Source organism: Falco punctatus (genome assembly GCF_963210335.1).
Source record: "Falco punctatus genome assembly, chromosome: 5".
Classification (NCBI taxonomy): Eukaryota; Metazoa; Chordata; class Aves; order Falconiformes; family Falconidae; genus Falco; species Falco punctatus.
This window is the reverse complement of record NC_137584.1, coordinates 33,164,057-33,181,955: the sequence shown is the minus strand read 5'-3', so window position 1 is coordinate 33,181,955 and position 17,899 is coordinate 33,164,057. Positions and strand designations below refer to the sequence as shown.

Here is a 17,899-nt window from a genome sequence, read left to right as displayed (position 1 = left end):
ATTTTTGAGCATGGGGAGCCCAGTCATTCATTCTCCTTGGTGTAAGAGTTTCCTTTCAAAAGAATTAAAAATAGAAGTAAAGTTTAATTTTTGACTACTTTTCATTTGTGAACAGTGTCTTACTTAATTCATGAAATGCTTTTAGCTTTAATGTAGATCCTCACAAGATAATTTTTGAGTGTTTTGATTATCAAATCTATTTTCAGCATTTAAAACAATACCTTGATTTTAATGTAATGTGTGTTGATCCTGGACTTTCTGTTAATTAAAACAGACAGTTTCATGATGCAAAGGAAAGATATGAGGATACAAACCTTAAAGTAAAGAATTTAAAGAAATTTATTAGGCTGCTGGAAGAAATAATGACACAGAGATTCAAAATATACCGGCAATTCTTAAGGTGAGTTAATTTTACTATAATGTCAGGTTTCAGGTAAAGTAAGGTATAGATGTAGGTATGTGCCCATATTCCAGGGTAAAAATTATGGAGCAGGCTTATGGGAACGAGGTATCTCTAAGGTGTATTCACAGTAACCTTTTTAACCTGATCTTGCTCCCAGAGCCAATACAATTGTGCCTGACAGTTTAGAGGCAGCCTGGTCCAAGAGCTAGAAAAACAACGTGGTCAGTGGAGGCTGTATTTTGTTTCGCACCAAAGTCTTTTGCCAACTTAATCTAAGGCAGTTCTGTTTCAGTGTGACAGTGCTGGTTTTGGTCAGTAGAATGTCAGCAACATACTAGCACTGAAATCATGTGGACTGTCACTCATTTTCATTGAGTGTGATTAGTGGTGCTGTGCTGAAAAAACTTCAAGATCTTTATTCAGGTTCTGCAGTTTGACAGCTGCTTCCCTCATGGAGTTCCCATACTAAGAGTCCACCTCTTCTTTCTTGCTTCAGTCCCCTAGTATCCCGCACCTATTAATGAAGGTTTTTGTGGCGGTCTGCCTTCAGAAGGACTGATGGTCTTGTTTTCCGCTGCAGTCCTTTACTGTTTATTGTTCATTTCAGCAGAATTTGAGGGATATCTGTGTTGACTCTGCTTTCTGTACTTTTTGATCTGGGATTTGGGGGGGATGCCAGTGTGATCCTGACAAATAATAAAGATCAGGAGAATCCCAGCCTTTGCAGGTGGAAGTATAGAGATAGTAGTGGTTAAGATTTACCTGCAGAATCTGATGCTTCCCTTATGGTGCCTTTGTCGAAGAGAATCTTGTTCTTAGTGCTAAATTTGAGTATGAATTCCATTTCAAGATGTCTTGGAACCATAGTCTGTTCTTAAAGGAATCTTGATGTATTGTGTATAGAGCAATTATATGCTCAAATCGGCGTGTGTGTGAAGGGAGAAATTAATACACTGTTTAATTCCTGGGGTCTAGCAGAGACTGTGAATTCTTTACTGTCCTTACTGTGCAGTCCTAATACTGGATAGGAAAGAAATGGAATGTGGTCATTTTCTGTTGAAGTTGTGAGGAATGGTGTAAAAGGGTTCCAGTCTGTTGAAAAAGACTTCTAGAAAGTACAAAGCCTGTACCTTGTGGATTTCTTACCTTGGTACTTTGTGTTGGTGATTATCTCCAGCATGCCAGTATAGAATGTCACCCACTTGAGAGTGTAATTGATTTTGGAAAATGTTCTTAATGGAGCAGGGCTTAATATTTAAGATTATGGTGTAGAACTGTTGATAAAAATCTGCTGGCACTTGTTCATGTATTTTAAAACTCACTGACCTAATGTTTGTTTGCTTGATTTAACTGGTTTAAGGCTCCTTTCTTTACGATGCAAACTCTACTTTGACCGTTTATTACGTATTCGAGCTTGCTATGGAAAAATACTCTTTGATCACAAGAATGAGACACTTTCAATAACAGTAAGTTATTTTATATTACTTCAATTACCATAATAATTAATGATTTATTTTTTATTTAATACCAGCTGCTAGAACCTGTATTGCAAAGGATAGAATAAATCGTTCTTCCCTCTCCAAATCTGGTATGTTAAATTGTAGGATATTGTGGGAAACAAGCAAGAGCCAAAGCCATATTGCCATCTTATATGGACAGGTTGCTAGATTATAAGGAATAAATTTGGACTGTTGCCTTAGGTGGGTGATAAGAATTCACTAGCGAGTCATCCTAGTCAGACTTTCAAAATTATTCATTCCTATTTCATTAATAGGAAATTTGCCTTTATTTGTGTGATTGTGTAATGGCTCTAGTTGTTATTTAAACAACTTCTAATGGCTGAAAGATTCAATATTATGTTTTTTTCTGTGTATCTTTTAACACTGTTCCCCAGAACTGTTGTCATGGGCTATTTAATTTTGTTTCTGTGGGAGATTTCAAGTTTAGGAATTGAGGGGGGAAAATGTGTAGTGACAATATAAATAGGTGTTGATGCAGTCCCAGTTAAACAGGTGAAGGTTATGTATTTGAAGAACTTAAAATTCAGTCTGTAAAATGTCAAGTCGTTACCTGGCTTTATCAGAATACTTTTTTTTTTTTATGTGTAGCTAGTATTTCATGTTTCTCATGCAAGAGACCTACATTTAGTCAAGGAAAATAAATTGAAAAAAACCCACCAAAACACTGTCCCCTTGCCCTCCCACCCCTCAACACCCCCCCCCCCCCCAAAAGAACACACTCTAAAATAATTCTTTGTTTTCCCACTTAGCTTGTTGAAGGTAATATAATTAATAGAAGGTAATGCTTAAGCTTAAAGTGGGAATGCCACAAGGTGCCATCATAATCAATGTAACTAAAGGACTGTTCGCAATGTGTCATGTGCTCCACAGAAACGGTTCCTCCTATAATCAATATAATCAATAAATGAATTACCTGCTTTTCTATTGTATCTAGTAACTACTGGATTTTACTGTAACTACACTGGTTGACATTTATTAAACATTGTATAACAACTATTAAAAATAGAGAATTGAATAAAAAAACACTGGCAGGGTCATTCAGTCTGTTCAATGTATTTTACTGTGATGGAGAAAGCTGCAGTGATTCTACAAGTCGTGTTATTAAATAGTTAGGAGCCATTCCATTCCAGAATGGCAGTGGCAGTGAAGTGCATAAAATTGTTCTCAGGTGATCTCTCTCTGTTCATGTGTAATTCGTTTGCCACTAAAATTATGATCCTGTTAGTAAGTCCCCTATCTTGTGTTTTAAAAATTGCTCTGTTATTTTTATTTCAAGATTCAGCCTCGAGAGGAAGACAAAGCTTCTCTTAATGATGTGAGATCCTTGTCAGGAGGTGAACGTTCCTTCTCAACAGTTTGTTTCATTCTTTCTCTGTGGTCAATTACCGAATCTCCTTTCAGATGCTTGGATGAATTTGATGTCTATATGGTATAGTTTAAACTTAAATTACATATGCTGTTCTGATTTGTGTAAGTCAAACAGTTGGGTTGTTGTTTGTATTCGGTTAGATTTTAAAACACTACAGTTAACTCTAAATAATAAATAAAAATCCCAAACCAAAACCCAAACCCAGATCCCCAAAACCAAAACTTAGGGAGCTTGTTCACTTTGCTTAGTGACTGTTGAAGCATTGTTTCTGAAGTTGGTAGCCAGAGCTATGAGCATCTCTGTACTTTACATGCGTAAACCTTAGTTCAGCACAAAACCCGTAAAATACAACTTTTTATTCATTCCCCAAGCAGTTGTTACTGTGTTTGTCGCAGGTTGCCTCTGCATGTTGCTGCGACAGTTTGGGGCTTAGCATGTGCTTTGGCTTTTACCAATTTTGAGATCGGTGTGGCTTTTTTTCAGAGCAAGTACATCAATTGAGTTCACTGTTGCTGCTCAGAACTTCGTTTTATAGAGAATAATGAACAGTAAATACTAACGTCAGCTAAAACTGATAAACCTCATCTTTGTGTACAGCTTCCCTGGATAGGCAATTAACCAATTTTTTAATGTATTTTTATTTTATTTCCTCATTAATAATATGCAGTGTGGTGTGGTTTGAGAAAATAATTAGTTCTCTGAGTTGATACTGGATTATTTCATTTTGCCTTCAGTGTCCCTCCCCTATCGGTGATTTATTTATTGGAAATCACAGACCTAAAGGCGAAAAAAGATTTTCACACTTTGTAGGTAAAAAATTTCAAAAAGGAAAGTATGCATCTAAGGTGTTCAAGCAGTCATTTTTCAGCTGACTTCTGGAGCTTAGGTCATCTTTTACAAGTTAGTTGTGAAGAAGTGTATCCGTCTGTCCAGAAAAGGGTGGGTACTCAGAACCATAGGCCCTGCAGAGAACTTCCATGTCATCTATTCCATAATGGTTCCATGTGATTTGTCTTTCCGCTGCTGTGCCAGTCAGTGCAACCTTACCGTCTCCACGTTAGGGAGTTTTGATGTAATCCTGGAGACCCACCACAAGAGGGCTCCATCAGCATGTTTTCTAGGGCGATCGCTAGCCTTAAGCGTTAGTGTCTAGAAGCAGACCTTTGTTTAACTCCTGCTAATAATAGCTTCCCATTACACATTTTTTTCGGTAAGCTTAATGCATAACGTCTTGTTCAAATCGGTAATAATAATCACAACAAAAACAAGCTACAGAATATCTTTGATTTCATGCAGCCCTTAAATCCTTTCAGGTAATTTTGAGGCAGGATTTTACAAGACATATTATTCTGCTAAAATACAGTTCATCTCAGCATACCAATAAAGAAGTACTACGTGTGTATCAAAGCTGATTTATAAGTAGGAGCGTGTTATTTTTCCAAGAGATGTTTTCTGTCGTCCATGTATACTAAAAAGTAGAGTTTAAGAATTTCCCAGACTATGATTTGTAGCTTTTAGAATTTTACCCTAACATTTCTCCAGCTTAGTTTTCATTAGACTTCTCTTTAGCTTAGCTTTGCTGTATAGGAATTAATTCCAATAGGTTTTTCTACTAAGATATTTTCTAATGAATTTTTATTCTTAGGCATTTGTCTTAATTTGTTCAATAATAGGCCAGTGAAATACACAGTTAATATCACTACCTGATAAATCTTTTTTCTTTAGGACATGGTTAACAGAAGAATTGCAATGGATATGATTCTTAAGGTGGCTGATTCTCAGCAGCATCGACAGTTCATTTTGCTCACCCCACAAAACATGAGGTAATACTATTGTGTTTTATTTCCTGGTACAAGAGTAACCAGGAAGCTCTATTGCAAGGAGTATACCTTGAAAAAAATAAATATGAGGAGAAAGAAATTTTACTGTTTTTACAGTAGAGTATCAACAATTAAACAGTTCATTGCTGATGGTTCTAGGAATTTAATAGGTTTTTACTCTTCCTTTGTATAATGTGTCTTAATATGGTAGTTCGGGGGGACTTGAATAACTTTATCTTAAGTAGAACAGCTTTTTGAGAAGTTTTACTGTTTAAAGTGGGCTCCTGATAACTTTTAGTACTGTATATCCCTCTTCTCCCAAAAATTTCAGAAGACACTGCATTTTTCCATTTTTCTATTAATTCTACAATACTTTCAAGATGTTTGTCATTTGAGTGTTGTTTTTTTTTCCTTAAATATCATTGATCTAGAAGCTGATGGCTTACTCCTTGTTATCTTTTTTGATCTAATAACCCCAAATTTTTTAAAAACCTCCATATAAATCCCCAGTAAAGCCATGCCTAGCATAAGGGGACGGTCACTCTAACCTTACACAGCTGCATAACGTTACTCTTCTCTATATTAGCCAAATGTAATCAGTGCAGCATGCAGAGGGTAGTTAAGTAGTGTTCAAATGAGGCTGATTTAATTGTGTTCCCTTACTAAAATCTATAAAAAGTAGAATAATGGTATTCTGTTGTTGTTTAAGTGGAAATGCTTTCTGGGAAACTTCTGAAATTGTATTCAATAAACTTAAAGGAATTTTCTGTATGGTTACTGTTTATTAAAAGTTTAATAATTCTTGTGCAGCTTGGTTTTATATTTTGTTACATGTTGCATGTTGAGCGAAAAATTGATTTCACAAAAGTACAGAGGCACCTTCAGAAGAAATAAGTTTAGGATAATTGGTGGAGAAGCCCGTATAAATGTCTGCTTAATAACTTTGCTCATTTTTAGTATGATTATCAGTGATTATACAGGTACAAGCTGTGTGCCACTACAGGATCTGTAAGGCAAATATGAAGCATATTTGATCATTATTTCATTTGGAGTTTCTCTTAAAAGTACCTGCTCTATAATTAAAGTATTCTAATGGTTAGGAATCAAGATTGAAACCAGTCATTGTCTTTACCTCAAGCTTTTACTGAAGTCTGGCTTCAGTATCAGTTCAGTGGAGCCAGAACTTCACCCCATGTTACTGTTTTTTAAAATTGTAAAATTAAAAAAGGGGAAGTTAAAGGAAAATATGTAATGGAAAGAATCAAATGTATATATGAAATTTGTGGACAAGAAACACTGTTTAAATGATGCATACTTTATTTTTAGCTCTGTGCCGGCAAGTTCCCGTATTCGAATCCTCCAATTGCAAGACCCTGAAAGAGGCCAGAAAACATCAAATTGCCAAAATAGGAATGACGGAGAGGAAGAACAATAAGTATATCTGTGTGTGAATATGGCATACTATTGGGGATAAATGTGTATTGGTATGTGTAAAGTTATTACTTTCTGATGCTGGATAAGAGGATTTTTTTTGTTAGAATACTCTCAGGAAAAGAGAAGGCTCCTGTATATTTCTTCTTTGAATTACTGTATGTGTACAGACCAAGAATAATCACCATTTTGATAACGGGAAAATCCTTAGTGTTCAGTTGATATTTGTAACTACCAGCTAGTAGAATTTTTTATCAGTTGTTCTGTTTTTTCTTCTGGAAAAGTTGAAATATATTTTGTATAACTATGGAGTAATATTTTAATAAACAGTGAGACTGATACTTGTAGTAATGCTTTTTAGTGTCTACACACTTGAAAACAACTTAATGCTAATTTTTTTATAGCTCTGCTTTATTTTGTAAACATGTGCTAATAATAATAAATACATGCTGTAAAACAGGTGTGGTGTTTTTTTCCAGTGGAACCACAGCGACTGTACATGAGAAGCTATTAGTACTTATAGTGTGTACTTTCATAATCAGAGAAGTGAAAAATTTATTTGCAATATATTCTCTAGGTGGGGAAAAAAGTTATTTTATTTCTTCCTAAAGAGTTTATAGGGAAGAGTTTGAATTTCTTTGGACCTAAGCTTGTACAACCTAGCAAATTATGGTTTTATGAACTTAGGTTCTTAATTCTAATTTACTAAGCTCTTGTTCAGTCTGAGTTTGCAGGTATAGACTAAGTGTAGGTATTTATTACATTGTAACAAACTAAAGTGACAGAAGTCCTTCCGCTATAGAGGAATGAAGTAGAATAAGAATTCTGGAAAATAATACAGTAGCTTTTCTACAGCACTGTAGGCCTGCATTTTGCTGGGTGTTCCTGTCCCCCCCCTCCCCTTCCGTCTTCCCCTGGGACTATACTACAGCAGTTAAACTAAAATACACTTGCTTTATTGAAATAATACAGGCATTTATTGGGGATAAGAAAGAGAAAGAAGAACCAGATTTTTCAAACTCCTGAATTAATTTTTTTCTCTTCCGTTCTCCTTTCTCCAGGAACTTGAAGTTGTTGGGAGCTCTTAAAAAACAATCAATTTTTAGAGTTCAGGCATTAGACATACTTTTTTTTTTTTCCAATAGGTGGATATAAAAAGCCATACAGACTATTGAGAGAACAGTTCTGCAGTTTCTGCAGTTATTTACCAAGCAGCAGTTCCTCAGTAAACTCACTGTAGTCTAAGTTTTAACTTGGCTTTGTAGCTGAATTTGGTTTTAGGTGCTGTACAGTGTTTTGTGTTCTCTGATGTCTTTCAGTTACTATGCAAGAATTTGTAGGTATTTCAAAAATATGGATGCTAGATGAGAACTGAAGGAAATATGCTGAGAAAGGTAGCTGCAGTTCTAGTGCATTCTAAACGTAGGAATTAAGTCTAGTGATTTTTTTTTTTTAAAAGCTTCAGATGTTTCCTTCTGAAAGCCCAGGGTAATGGGCCAGCAGGCTCACGGCAGCCTTGAGGAGGTTTACAGGGTCGGCGTTTTTTGTTGTTGAAGTGTGTGGCAGAAGAGAGACAGTAGTCAAATTGAAGTAGGATAAAACAGGGGCAGGGATTGTTCATGATGAAGATAGGAGGAGCACGTCCATCCTTGTAGGCTTTTAGGGCCTAAATAGACTGCTGTATCTCCTTCAAGCAGGGATCTGCGCAATAGACCTCTGGAGATCCCTACCAAACTAAACAATTGTAAAATCCTGTGATTTGATGGAATATATATTGAAGATACTTAAAATGTTAGGATTACGTGAAAATACTTGGGGGGATACACCATACAAAGTGCACACTTGGTAAAACTTGTCTAGAACACAAGCCCAGTTTGTACGGGGATGTCCTTGATACTCTTACGCCACCATGAACCACATAGTTTGACTGGATTTTGTGATGAAATTGGAATATGTTTCAGACTTTTATAATATGAAATAATAGAACGGCATATAATTATTTCCACCTGATTTTCTTCAGCATCCAAAAAATAAAGCAAGAGTGCAGAGGCAGGAGAGAGGGAAGACTTTATCTTCATTAGTACTTTTATCAAGACATCTATTGAGAAAAGAGCTCAAGAAAAATTATTGCATTCCTACTAAGCCAACACTTCAGCTTTCTCCCAAGTTTTCTATAGGCTTGCTTGAAATATTGGAGCAGTTGGCATCAATTCTGGTCTTTGGTTCAAATCAATATATTGTATTTATTCTGATCTACCACTGCACTTGAAAATGCATGCTTGACTGTGTAATTATTACAAGCAAATGTTTACATGGTAGAGGATTAGTTTTGAATAAGCACTTGCTTAGATGCATTTATTTTTGCACCGATTCTTGTGAGGTCTCAAAACTACCTTATTCTTGGTGCTTTAAGTACAGAGTTTACTGTACCAGTTACCTAGAGAGAGAACTGCAGTGCTAATGTTACGTTTTGTGACTGTGTTTGAGTTGCTGGCTGTTTTGGATGGCCGTATGTTGCTTAATGCTGCATTAAAGTAAATGGAGCCTGTCCAGCTGTATAAATTCAAGGTGCAGGGAAATGTAGAATGAGGTACTGCTGCTCTGATAAGTACACGTAAACCAGAGAGGCGTAAATTCCCAGGAAAGTTCAACATCCTCTCTACAACTAGTAATTTAAGCCTAAGTGGAAACAATGGGCATATCATTCTCAGATGTACGTTACGTTTGCAGAATATGTGTTTTATTTTTAAGTTACAGCCAAAGGTACAAAGTGTACCATTCTCTAATTTGCGAAGACTGTTACCTGGGTAGCCTAAGCAACTTTCTGGTATTTAAAAATAGTTGAATTTTCTGCCTTTTGCTGTTTGTTTGGAATACAAAGAAACTTAAATATGAGAGGATGGCTGTGTTGTGGCAACTGATTCTGTGTTCCCCCCACCATGTTTGTTAGCAAAATGTGTAAAACTGTTGGGTTTTTTTACCCTCAATTTTAAGGTGAGTTGCACTTTTTAAATTTGAAAATACAGAGAATGATTTGGTTTGTGCCATGTTTTATTGTTTGACTTGTAGCTATTAAGAATACGGTCTCGTTTCTTCATAAGGTAAAGAAGAAATATCAAACATGCAATTGTACTATGTTCAATTTTTTTTTTTTTTAATCCTGCAAGCAACCATTTAAAGCAACTGGGAAATGTGGTGTAGCAAAGATTATTTTTTTTTTATCTGCAATCTCTGCAGTCTGCTGGTTCTCGATGCTTTCCCAGGGCTGTGCTGAACTTGCACTTGCCATAGTATAAAGATAAACTCGATTGATGCACATAGAATTGAGGAGGAAGGTGCTTCTCTTCACTATCCCTTCTCAATCATCACACGTTATGGTTAATTTCTCAGTAATGATTTTCAACATGTCTGTTTATATTAAAACCGGGGTAGCTCAAAGACTCTTACTCAAGGAGGGAAAAACATTAGAAGACCAGGTTTAGGTCAAGCAAATAAACTGTATTTGACTTTGAGCTAGCTTAAAAAGCTAAGTAAGCACAGGTCTAGTAGGATTAGCATCTTCGAGGATAAACAGCTGCTCTGTTGGTAAACACAAGAACTACAATTTTTGGTTTTATATAATATGACTTCAAGTGCGTGAGTGAGTGCAAGGAAGTTTTTTTTTCATGCTTTCATAATGAAATATATATTTCCCAGTATTACAGTGATAGATAATTAAGGAAAATGAACTTTTTTTCTATTACCATGCTGAAGATATGAAATAAGAATTAGGGGAAAAGGTCAAATGTTATAAATTTATTTTGGGACATATATATTGCAACCTCTGTGGAAGCTTTTGAAAATTCAGGCAGAGATCAATACACTTCCAATAAAACCTTTAAACTTCCAATAAAACAATATTTTAAACATTATATATATATATTTATATATATGTTTTTAATTAAAGGGATCATTTTAGCAGGATTTTTTTTTTTTTTTTTTATATACTGCATTCCTCTGACATAGCTCTTTCCAGATTGAAGGGATGCAAATGAGGTAAGAATTAAGGCAAACCTAAAAGGCATGCAAATGAAGTACATTTATATCCACTGACAATACAAGCACATGTGTGGATCAGACTTAAGAGCTGAGGAACTCTTCCCCTCTGTCTGTCCAGTACTACTTTACAGCAGAATGGTGACATGATTTATAATAAACAGTTAACATTGCCATGGGAATTCAGTGTCACTAACATTACTCAGTCTAGGAGGACACAGAGCTAGCATCAGTAAAACATGAACAATAAATAATATAATTCACTGCAGCACAGGACTGCTGCACAGGCTTCAGAGGAATAGGGTTGTTATGAAATGACATTGCAAACATCACATTGTGGCAGTTTATTTTTATAATATATACTTTTAAAATTCTTTAGCAAATGACATTCTCATGCACACAAGTGTTTCAAACACAAGAAGCAAGTCCATTTATAGGTAGTCCAAGCAAATTTTTGTGTGTGTGGAAATAGCTGCAAACTGAATGGAACATTAAACTTCTGTGCAGTCTATGACTCATTGTACACAAGCTCATTTTTGAATGTCACACTGCAGGAGTAATACAATGGATGGATCACTCTTTGCAGCTTCTTTGAATTCATCCAGTGTGATCTGGTCATCTTTGTTCTTATCCATCTTACTGAAGATCTTGTCTACCCGTTGCTCAGGCGTCAGACCATCTTCATTCATCTTCATCATTATCACAGTGCCCACCATTTTGTAGATGGCCTTTGGAAAGAAACCAAACGGAAAATTCAACATGTGAATTAATGTTTTCTTGATGTGATCAAATTCTGGAAAGATACCCAACAAAATGATGGCCAGTGTCCTTAATTTTGTGGGGTTTTTTTCTTAGAATCTGCTGTCCATATACTTAAAGAAGAATGTGTTTTACTTTCTTTTGATGCAGATTTATTTCAGGCGTTGCATTTTGCATCCCAGAATGAATTTCTTGGGCTTTCTGTTTCACAGTGCAAAACCGTTGCAATCTATTCTCTGGGGCAACTGTTTATTTGGCTTTTAGTCATTCCATTGAAATATTTGACGGAAATTCAGAATAATCACTTTTAGAAGCTGTCACCTTTTAATAGCTTTCTATGTGTACGTGTGAGCAAAATCTGGTATTAACTACTGTGGTGAGTAGCTTGCAGATGACGTGGGTGGTAAACGTTATCCTTCCTGTTATATGCTGTGGTCATCCTAAAGCCCATCTGTGAGAGCTCACTTCAAATACTGTGTTGTTATCCCTGTAAATTTCTGTAATTATATGAAGTTAATCTCCGGTAAGGTTTCAGCTACAAACCAGTAATTTCATGGGTGTCAAGTGATTTTGAGATGGGCTTTGTAAATACTTTGCTGTGCTGTTCTCATGGTTAATCTGTTCATCAGAAAAAACCCAACCCAACCCATCAATAAAAACCAAACCTCTGGATATTTAAAAGCTTATATGTACATATGTACTTCCTGCAATTTTCAAAGATTACACTTGTTAAAACATTAGTGAGCTTGCACCACTTAGACATGAGTTAGTATAGGATGAAGGCATGTAATATATGCTTTTAATGATACACTACAACCTTTTGTGTGCTTAAAATCTAAACTATATGTGAACAAGTAATCAAATAATGTTCAGACACGTTACTTCTGAGCGTTACACTGATCTCACCTCTATAATTTCCAGCATTTCCACTCTTGTAATTTTACCATCACCATCCAAGTCGTACATGTTGAAGGCCCAGTTTAGCTTTTGCTCAAAACTGCCTCGTGAGGTGATGGACAGCGCGCAAATGAACTCTCTGAAGTCAATGGTCCCATCTCCGTTTTTATCAAAGGTTCGGAAGGCGTGCTGGGCAAACTTTGAAGCATCTCCATAAGGAAAGAACTGCAAAATACAATAATAAATAGAACTGTGGGCAATGCAAGGGAGCAAGCTGTGTACCTGCCTCCAAAATACAGATGTGAGGCATTTATAGAAAGTTGCTGGTGGGCTTTGTGTGAAACTGAAGATCTGCAACGTAAGCTTCCGTAAGTTACAGTGTAATGATTATTACAAATTTACTTCTACAAAAATCTCTTAAGTTTACCGCAAAGTATATTATAAATATCTAAAACTAAATTAACTAGATGAACCTTAACATGAAGTTGGGTGCAAAACAAGAGAGTTTACATAATATTCTCTGTTGTTGTCTCTCTGACAGCAATCACTGCACTTCAGCAGTGTTTTTTCTGCCTGGGAGAACCAGCTCTTGACATGTTGCAACGAAGTAGATGTGTGGGTTTGTTGTTATATAACTTCATTTATTAAAAAAAAATAATACACACACAGCATAAAAAGCCAGGAACATATGTTCTCTTCTGCCAACCAACATTAGTACAAGTACGTAAGATGAGAACTGAGATGCAGTTAAACAATACTTTTCATGTTTAATATCCATTATCAGTGAACGTTGCTAGTGACTAGCTTAATGAAATGTTTTAAATGACCATAACATGTAGGTTTTCTGCTGGTGTTTTTTCCTTTGGGAAATGTATAATTCAAGACAATTGAGACAGCAGCAGTTCCTTCTGTGGCCCAGACTCAGAAAAACATACCTCTTAGGAAAAGGAGATTAAACTAGCGCTGAAGTCCAACTGCAGCGCAGGGACTATACACAAAAATGTATACACACACAATTTTATGGAGGTCTTCATGCTCCTTGAACACAAACGTTTTGCTCCCAATCTGACAGCTATCTCATTTTGTGCTTTTTAACATTCCAATTCTTAGTAAGTATTGCATTTAATAATGGAAGTTTGAAGGAAAAACTTCAGTGGCAGCCAAGGAAACGGATCTGCATTTTGCAATTTTCCATTTCCCCATCCAGAGCTTTCACTGCAGGCTGATGGTTGCTGTGGTCAGCTGTGAAAGCTCTTGAATACACTCAAATTTCATGGGGGATCTTGGGGATCTCACAGCATATACAGAAATGGGAGCTACTAATTCTCTGATTAAATACAGATGTAGAACATGGCAAGCCTTTGCTGCTTTTCCTTTGAGGAGGCCAAATGACCATTTGGCTACTGTGTCTTGCCCTAAAAAATGCAAAACTGAGCAGGCAGCTGCTTGCACTCTGTGGCCATGCAGGTCATGTCAGGAGCCACTCCTGCATTGCCAAAGGGGTCCTAAACTGCAAGTCTCCTTTAAACTTACTGTTTTATCTGATAGCAGCTTTTCAGACACCATTCTGGATAACCTTTCCATTGCTGAAGAGGTACGATACAATCACGTCTCTGGCTCAGTGGCATTACAGTAATTGTCAAATCTGCCTCTTCCCCTCAAAAGAGAGAGCAGGGTTAACTTTTGCCCACCTCCCTCCATTCAGAACATTGCCCTGTTGGGAATTACCCCCAAAGAGATGCAAATCACTTCATTATCCCAGAAGAGGTATCAAATATGCCCATCTCACTTCCCAAGGACCTTCTTGTGAAGCTATTTGAGCATGGTGTGGAGGCATCAACAGAGAAGGCCACTCTACCCATTCCAGCGGTATTTTGTCCATGTTAACATCCATCGCTGTTAAAGTTGTGATTTTTTCATTTGACGTTGTATGGATCATCATCCACCCACTGCTTCCACGCCCCTTCTTCAACAGCTGAAGGATGCGTTGGGTATTGTCTCCTGAAAACGTAACTTACATGCCTGTACTCAACCCAGCCCTAGTTTCTGTTTTGATAATCCAAACTGATGGAGCTGTAAATGCCTCCAGGTACTGTTGCAGCTCTTTCTGTGCTTTGTTTTTTGACCTTTAAAAATTTTTGGTCTTGGGTATGGTAAGCATGATTGGGTTTGTAAACATATAAAGATATGTGGGTTCTCTGATCCAATTCAGGACTGCAGTGACTGCAGCTACCAGACCTTGCTGAATTGCTCTTCTAGTGTAAAGCTCAACCTTTTGTCAAAGTAAAGACAGCTCCCTCAGCTGGATGGTCCTTTGGGCTCACAGTCCTACATTCAGCTGTGTCAAAACAAAGTTACGTGAATGTTATCGAAAACCTGAATGTTATTTGCAGGTTACTGAAAATCCTGCACACTGCTTCCTCTTTTTCATGATCTACCATTCCCCCAGCATCTGTTCCAACTGCAGATGTGAGCATAGTTGATATTTAATTTTACATGTATGTATAGATAGGTGATGCTTCTGCAGACCACTGGTGAAAAGTTACGCAGTGGCTCTTGTGCCCTGCAGCTCCACAGGGACTCCACTGCTTCCCCCCCCCCCCCCGCAATCTTGGGAACCTAGTAGCTGCTCAAAGCTTTTTAAATCTTTAAACCAAAATCTGTCAAAATTTTAGTCTTCCAAGTGTTTCTGTTAAGAGCTGACTATTGCTGAGGATGCTGCCTGATCAATGTTTTTGTGACTGTCACACCACAGTCTCTGTAACAGAAAAGCAAGCAGCTAGAGGGAAAGGGGACGGTCCTTTTTGCTGTCCAGAGAACCAAAATACATTCAGGTGCTTTCTCCTATGATCCAGACTGAGAAATGGTACAAATGTACCAGCCGACCCAAAAAACCAAACTACAGTGCAGAAGCTCACCTACAAAAATGGCTAAGAAGTGGCAGACACCCCAAAATACTCAAGAGCACAAGAACAAAACCAGGGATTAGGAGGGGTCAGTGGCTGGAGATGCTGAAGACCATTTCTAAATTATTCTTGGGGAAACATGAATATATCATTCAGTCTCCCACTAAAGCAAGCTGTGACTACCTCTTTTCCAGTCATGCCATTAACCTCACATAGCAGGGAGAAAAGCATTGTTCTGATTTTTTCATCACAGACAAGACAACAAATTTTTCTCTTCTGAGGCGAGGAAGGCAGTGGCACCGCTCAGAGCTAAGCCTTGGCATTTACAGCCTAGCAAGGTGAACAAATGGAGCTAAGGCCTCTTCCTTTTTCACCCCTTCATCTTTGCCTCCCTCTAGGGAGCAAGTGCAGTAAAAGGTCCTTTAGGGAGTGAAGGCACTCTTCTCTGGCCTGTACCTGCCAATTCGTATTATTTTTTAGCTCAGAACAACTGGAAAAACATTGTCAAAGCCTGTTTAAAAACCTACTTGAAGATTTTAAAGTTGACTTGAAGACTTCCATTGGCCTGCTTTGAAATGATTCATAAATAAGAAACAGAGTGAATGCAAACCAAAAGAATTACAGAGCAAAAGAAGCCAGCTCTGGTAAAATATTATTGGACTATTAAAACACAGTGAGACCTCAGGAAGGTACAATGGCACTGACTAACTACCTCAATCCTAGTCTGAGCCAAGTGTCAATGGGAGACAAGAGTCTCTGGAAGGCAAAGATGCATTTTTCGCAGCGAGAACATGAGGAGGGCAGTTTAGTCCGCCTCATATGGCACTCTGGCATAAGCTTGGTGAATGCCTCAGAAACAAGTAAAGAAACACAACTAGGATTTTCAGAGGCTACAGCCACTAGGCAAGTCGGTGCCTTCAGCCTCCTCTCCAAACCATCGTCTAGGTGATCGATCTATGAGAAATCTACTATGAAAGCAACTAGTTCCCTCCTGGAGCCATGGTACCATTGAAAAGTGCAGTCTACACACCAGCGTTGTCTCCTGCTTTACCCCTTTAATCAAAAAATTAAGACAAACAACACCTGCCTGGACTTTTTACAGCAGTAAGTTCCACAGATGACCAGGCACTGGTCATATTCCTTTGTTTCTGCTTCTCCAATCTTACCTCTTGCTTGGCCTGCGCAGCATCTGACCAGTTAGATCAACATGGTGATGTGTGAAGAAAGTATTATCTCTAGGGACAACTACCAATATAGGAAAGGAAAAAGGAAGAAGAAAGAAAAATCCTACATATTCCGCTTCTAAATTCTGGAGAAGATTGTCTTACAGATTCTTAGCTTCCAGAGTGTTTCTAGACACCTTTCTGGTATACGGGGGGCTTTCAAATGGTCCTGAAATAAGAATATCTAGCAAATAGCATCTACAAATTATACATAACTTAAGTCTTGGGGAAACTGATCAAATACCTAGAAATATTTATCTGCGCAGATGCTTTAGCACCTTTGAAGTGATGCCATTCATAGACAACTTTGTAACCAACTGTATTCAGATCATCTTTGGGAGGGAGTTACTGAAAAAGCATAAAGCATATGCTAAAGCATATGGCTAAAGGTTTAACATATGGTTAAAATATAAAGAAAAAACAAAACAAAAAGCAATATACTTTCCCAAATTCCCCTGTGATGGGAGGTCCAAAAAAGAAGGATCCATCCTTCCTTGGTAGGGTGGGGTAGAGCAAATCCATAGACTGGCCTGAGCAGTGCTTTGGTTTTCATGCTATGTTTTATCATGTTTGAGATGCATTTCTATTAAAAGGGAAATTCTGATATAAAATGGAGAAAACCAGAATTAGCATAGTGTACGGAAAGTTAAACTCACTGCCTACACATCCTCAGGTGACAACTTGGTCACTGATGTAAGGTCACAGCTTCCAGTGACCAAGGTGGGAGCTGCAGCGCAGAATGGGAGGCAGGTGAGCAGGAGCAAGTACAGGGCTTCTGTATCCCAGGCTTGGAGAAGATGGAAGAAGCAGCCGCTGATTCACCCAGGAGATGAGATGCCCCATTCGGGGCTCAGCACTGCCAGATGCTGCTGAGGGCTGAAGTGGTGAAGAGGAATGAGTAGGGCACAGCCAGCGCAAGGAGCAGCGGGAGCATCATCAGGGGCTGGCACGTGGAAACAAGCCTAACTGTTGGCTCCCATGGGAAAAACCTTACACAACTGATGCTGTTACACTTTAGGAAGGAGTTAGTTACCCTTTTAATCTACTTCCTTAGTGTTTTCTTTCATCCTTTTAGTAAGTTTGCTAGGCAACTCAGTTCACCTTTGTAAGTGGAGAACACGAGCACTTTGCAAATCACAAAGTCTGGTTGCTGGTAGAAGCTCAAAGGGGTATTTTTTACAGCAAACCTCAAATTTGAACCCAGACACTGACAGCTGCTGGTCAAGCCCGATCTTGCAGATCCTCAGACGTGAGGTCACTGAGAGGGATGCCTGTGATGACTAGGGAGCAGGTTGCTGCTCTCTAGTTTTTCAAGAGGACAAAGCTCTGGGTTCCTGCCAGCAGTACAAATGCAGGAGTTGAGGATGTAAGAAAAAAAGAAAAGATTACTTTTTAATTCTCTACTTTAGAAAAAATAGTTGTAACTTACTGTAGTCTTGCACTTTATGAGTTAAGGCATGAGAAGGGGAAGAGATGTACCGGGCTGTGCCACCCTGGCACCAGGGTGATCTGTAGGGCTGCAGCCTGTGCCTGCCA

At 37.9% G+C, this 17,899-nt stretch overlaps 2 protein-coding genes across 6 annotated transcripts in view; one reads left to right on the top strand and one right to left on the bottom strand.

Annotated features, from left to right (window-relative positions):
• SMC6 (structural maintenance of chromosomes 6) overlaps nucleotides 1-7,004 on the top strand; it is a 35,969-nt gene extending 28,965 nt beyond the window's left edge. For 3 of the 4 annotated variants that reach the window (XM_080387955.1, XM_080387956.1, XM_080387957.1), the window contains 5 exons: nucleotides 275-400; nucleotides 1,764-1,869; nucleotides 3,200-3,352; nucleotides 5,018-5,115; nucleotides 6,439-7,004. In XM_080387955.1, coding sequence (XP_080244081.1) covers nucleotides 275-400; nucleotides 1,764-1,869; nucleotides 3,200-3,352; nucleotides 5,018-5,115; nucleotides 6,439-6,547 — 592 coding nt within the window. In that variant the 3' untranslated portion in view covers nucleotides 6,548-7,004. The remainder of the gene's footprint in view (nucleotides 1-274; nucleotides 401-1,763; nucleotides 1,870-3,199; nucleotides 3,353-5,017; nucleotides 5,116-6,438) is intronic. The other variant, XR_013928195.1, reaches the window with a different exon arrangement.
• Nucleotides 7,005-9,680: 2,676 nt separating this feature from the next.
• Nucleotides 9,681-17,899, bottom strand: part of VSNL1 (visinin like 1) — a 93,144-nt gene continuing 84,925 nt past the window's right edge. For both annotated transcript variants that reach the window (XM_080387965.1, XM_080387966.1), the window contains exons 3-4: nucleotides 12,244-12,459; nucleotides 9,681-11,306 (exon numbers count right to left, since the gene is read on the bottom strand). In XM_080387965.1, the coding sequence (XP_080244091.1) occupies nucleotides 11,109-11,306; nucleotides 12,244-12,459 (414 nt within the window). In that variant the 3' untranslated portion in view covers nucleotides 9,681-11,108. The remainder of the gene's footprint in view (nucleotides 11,307-12,243; nucleotides 12,460-17,899) is intronic.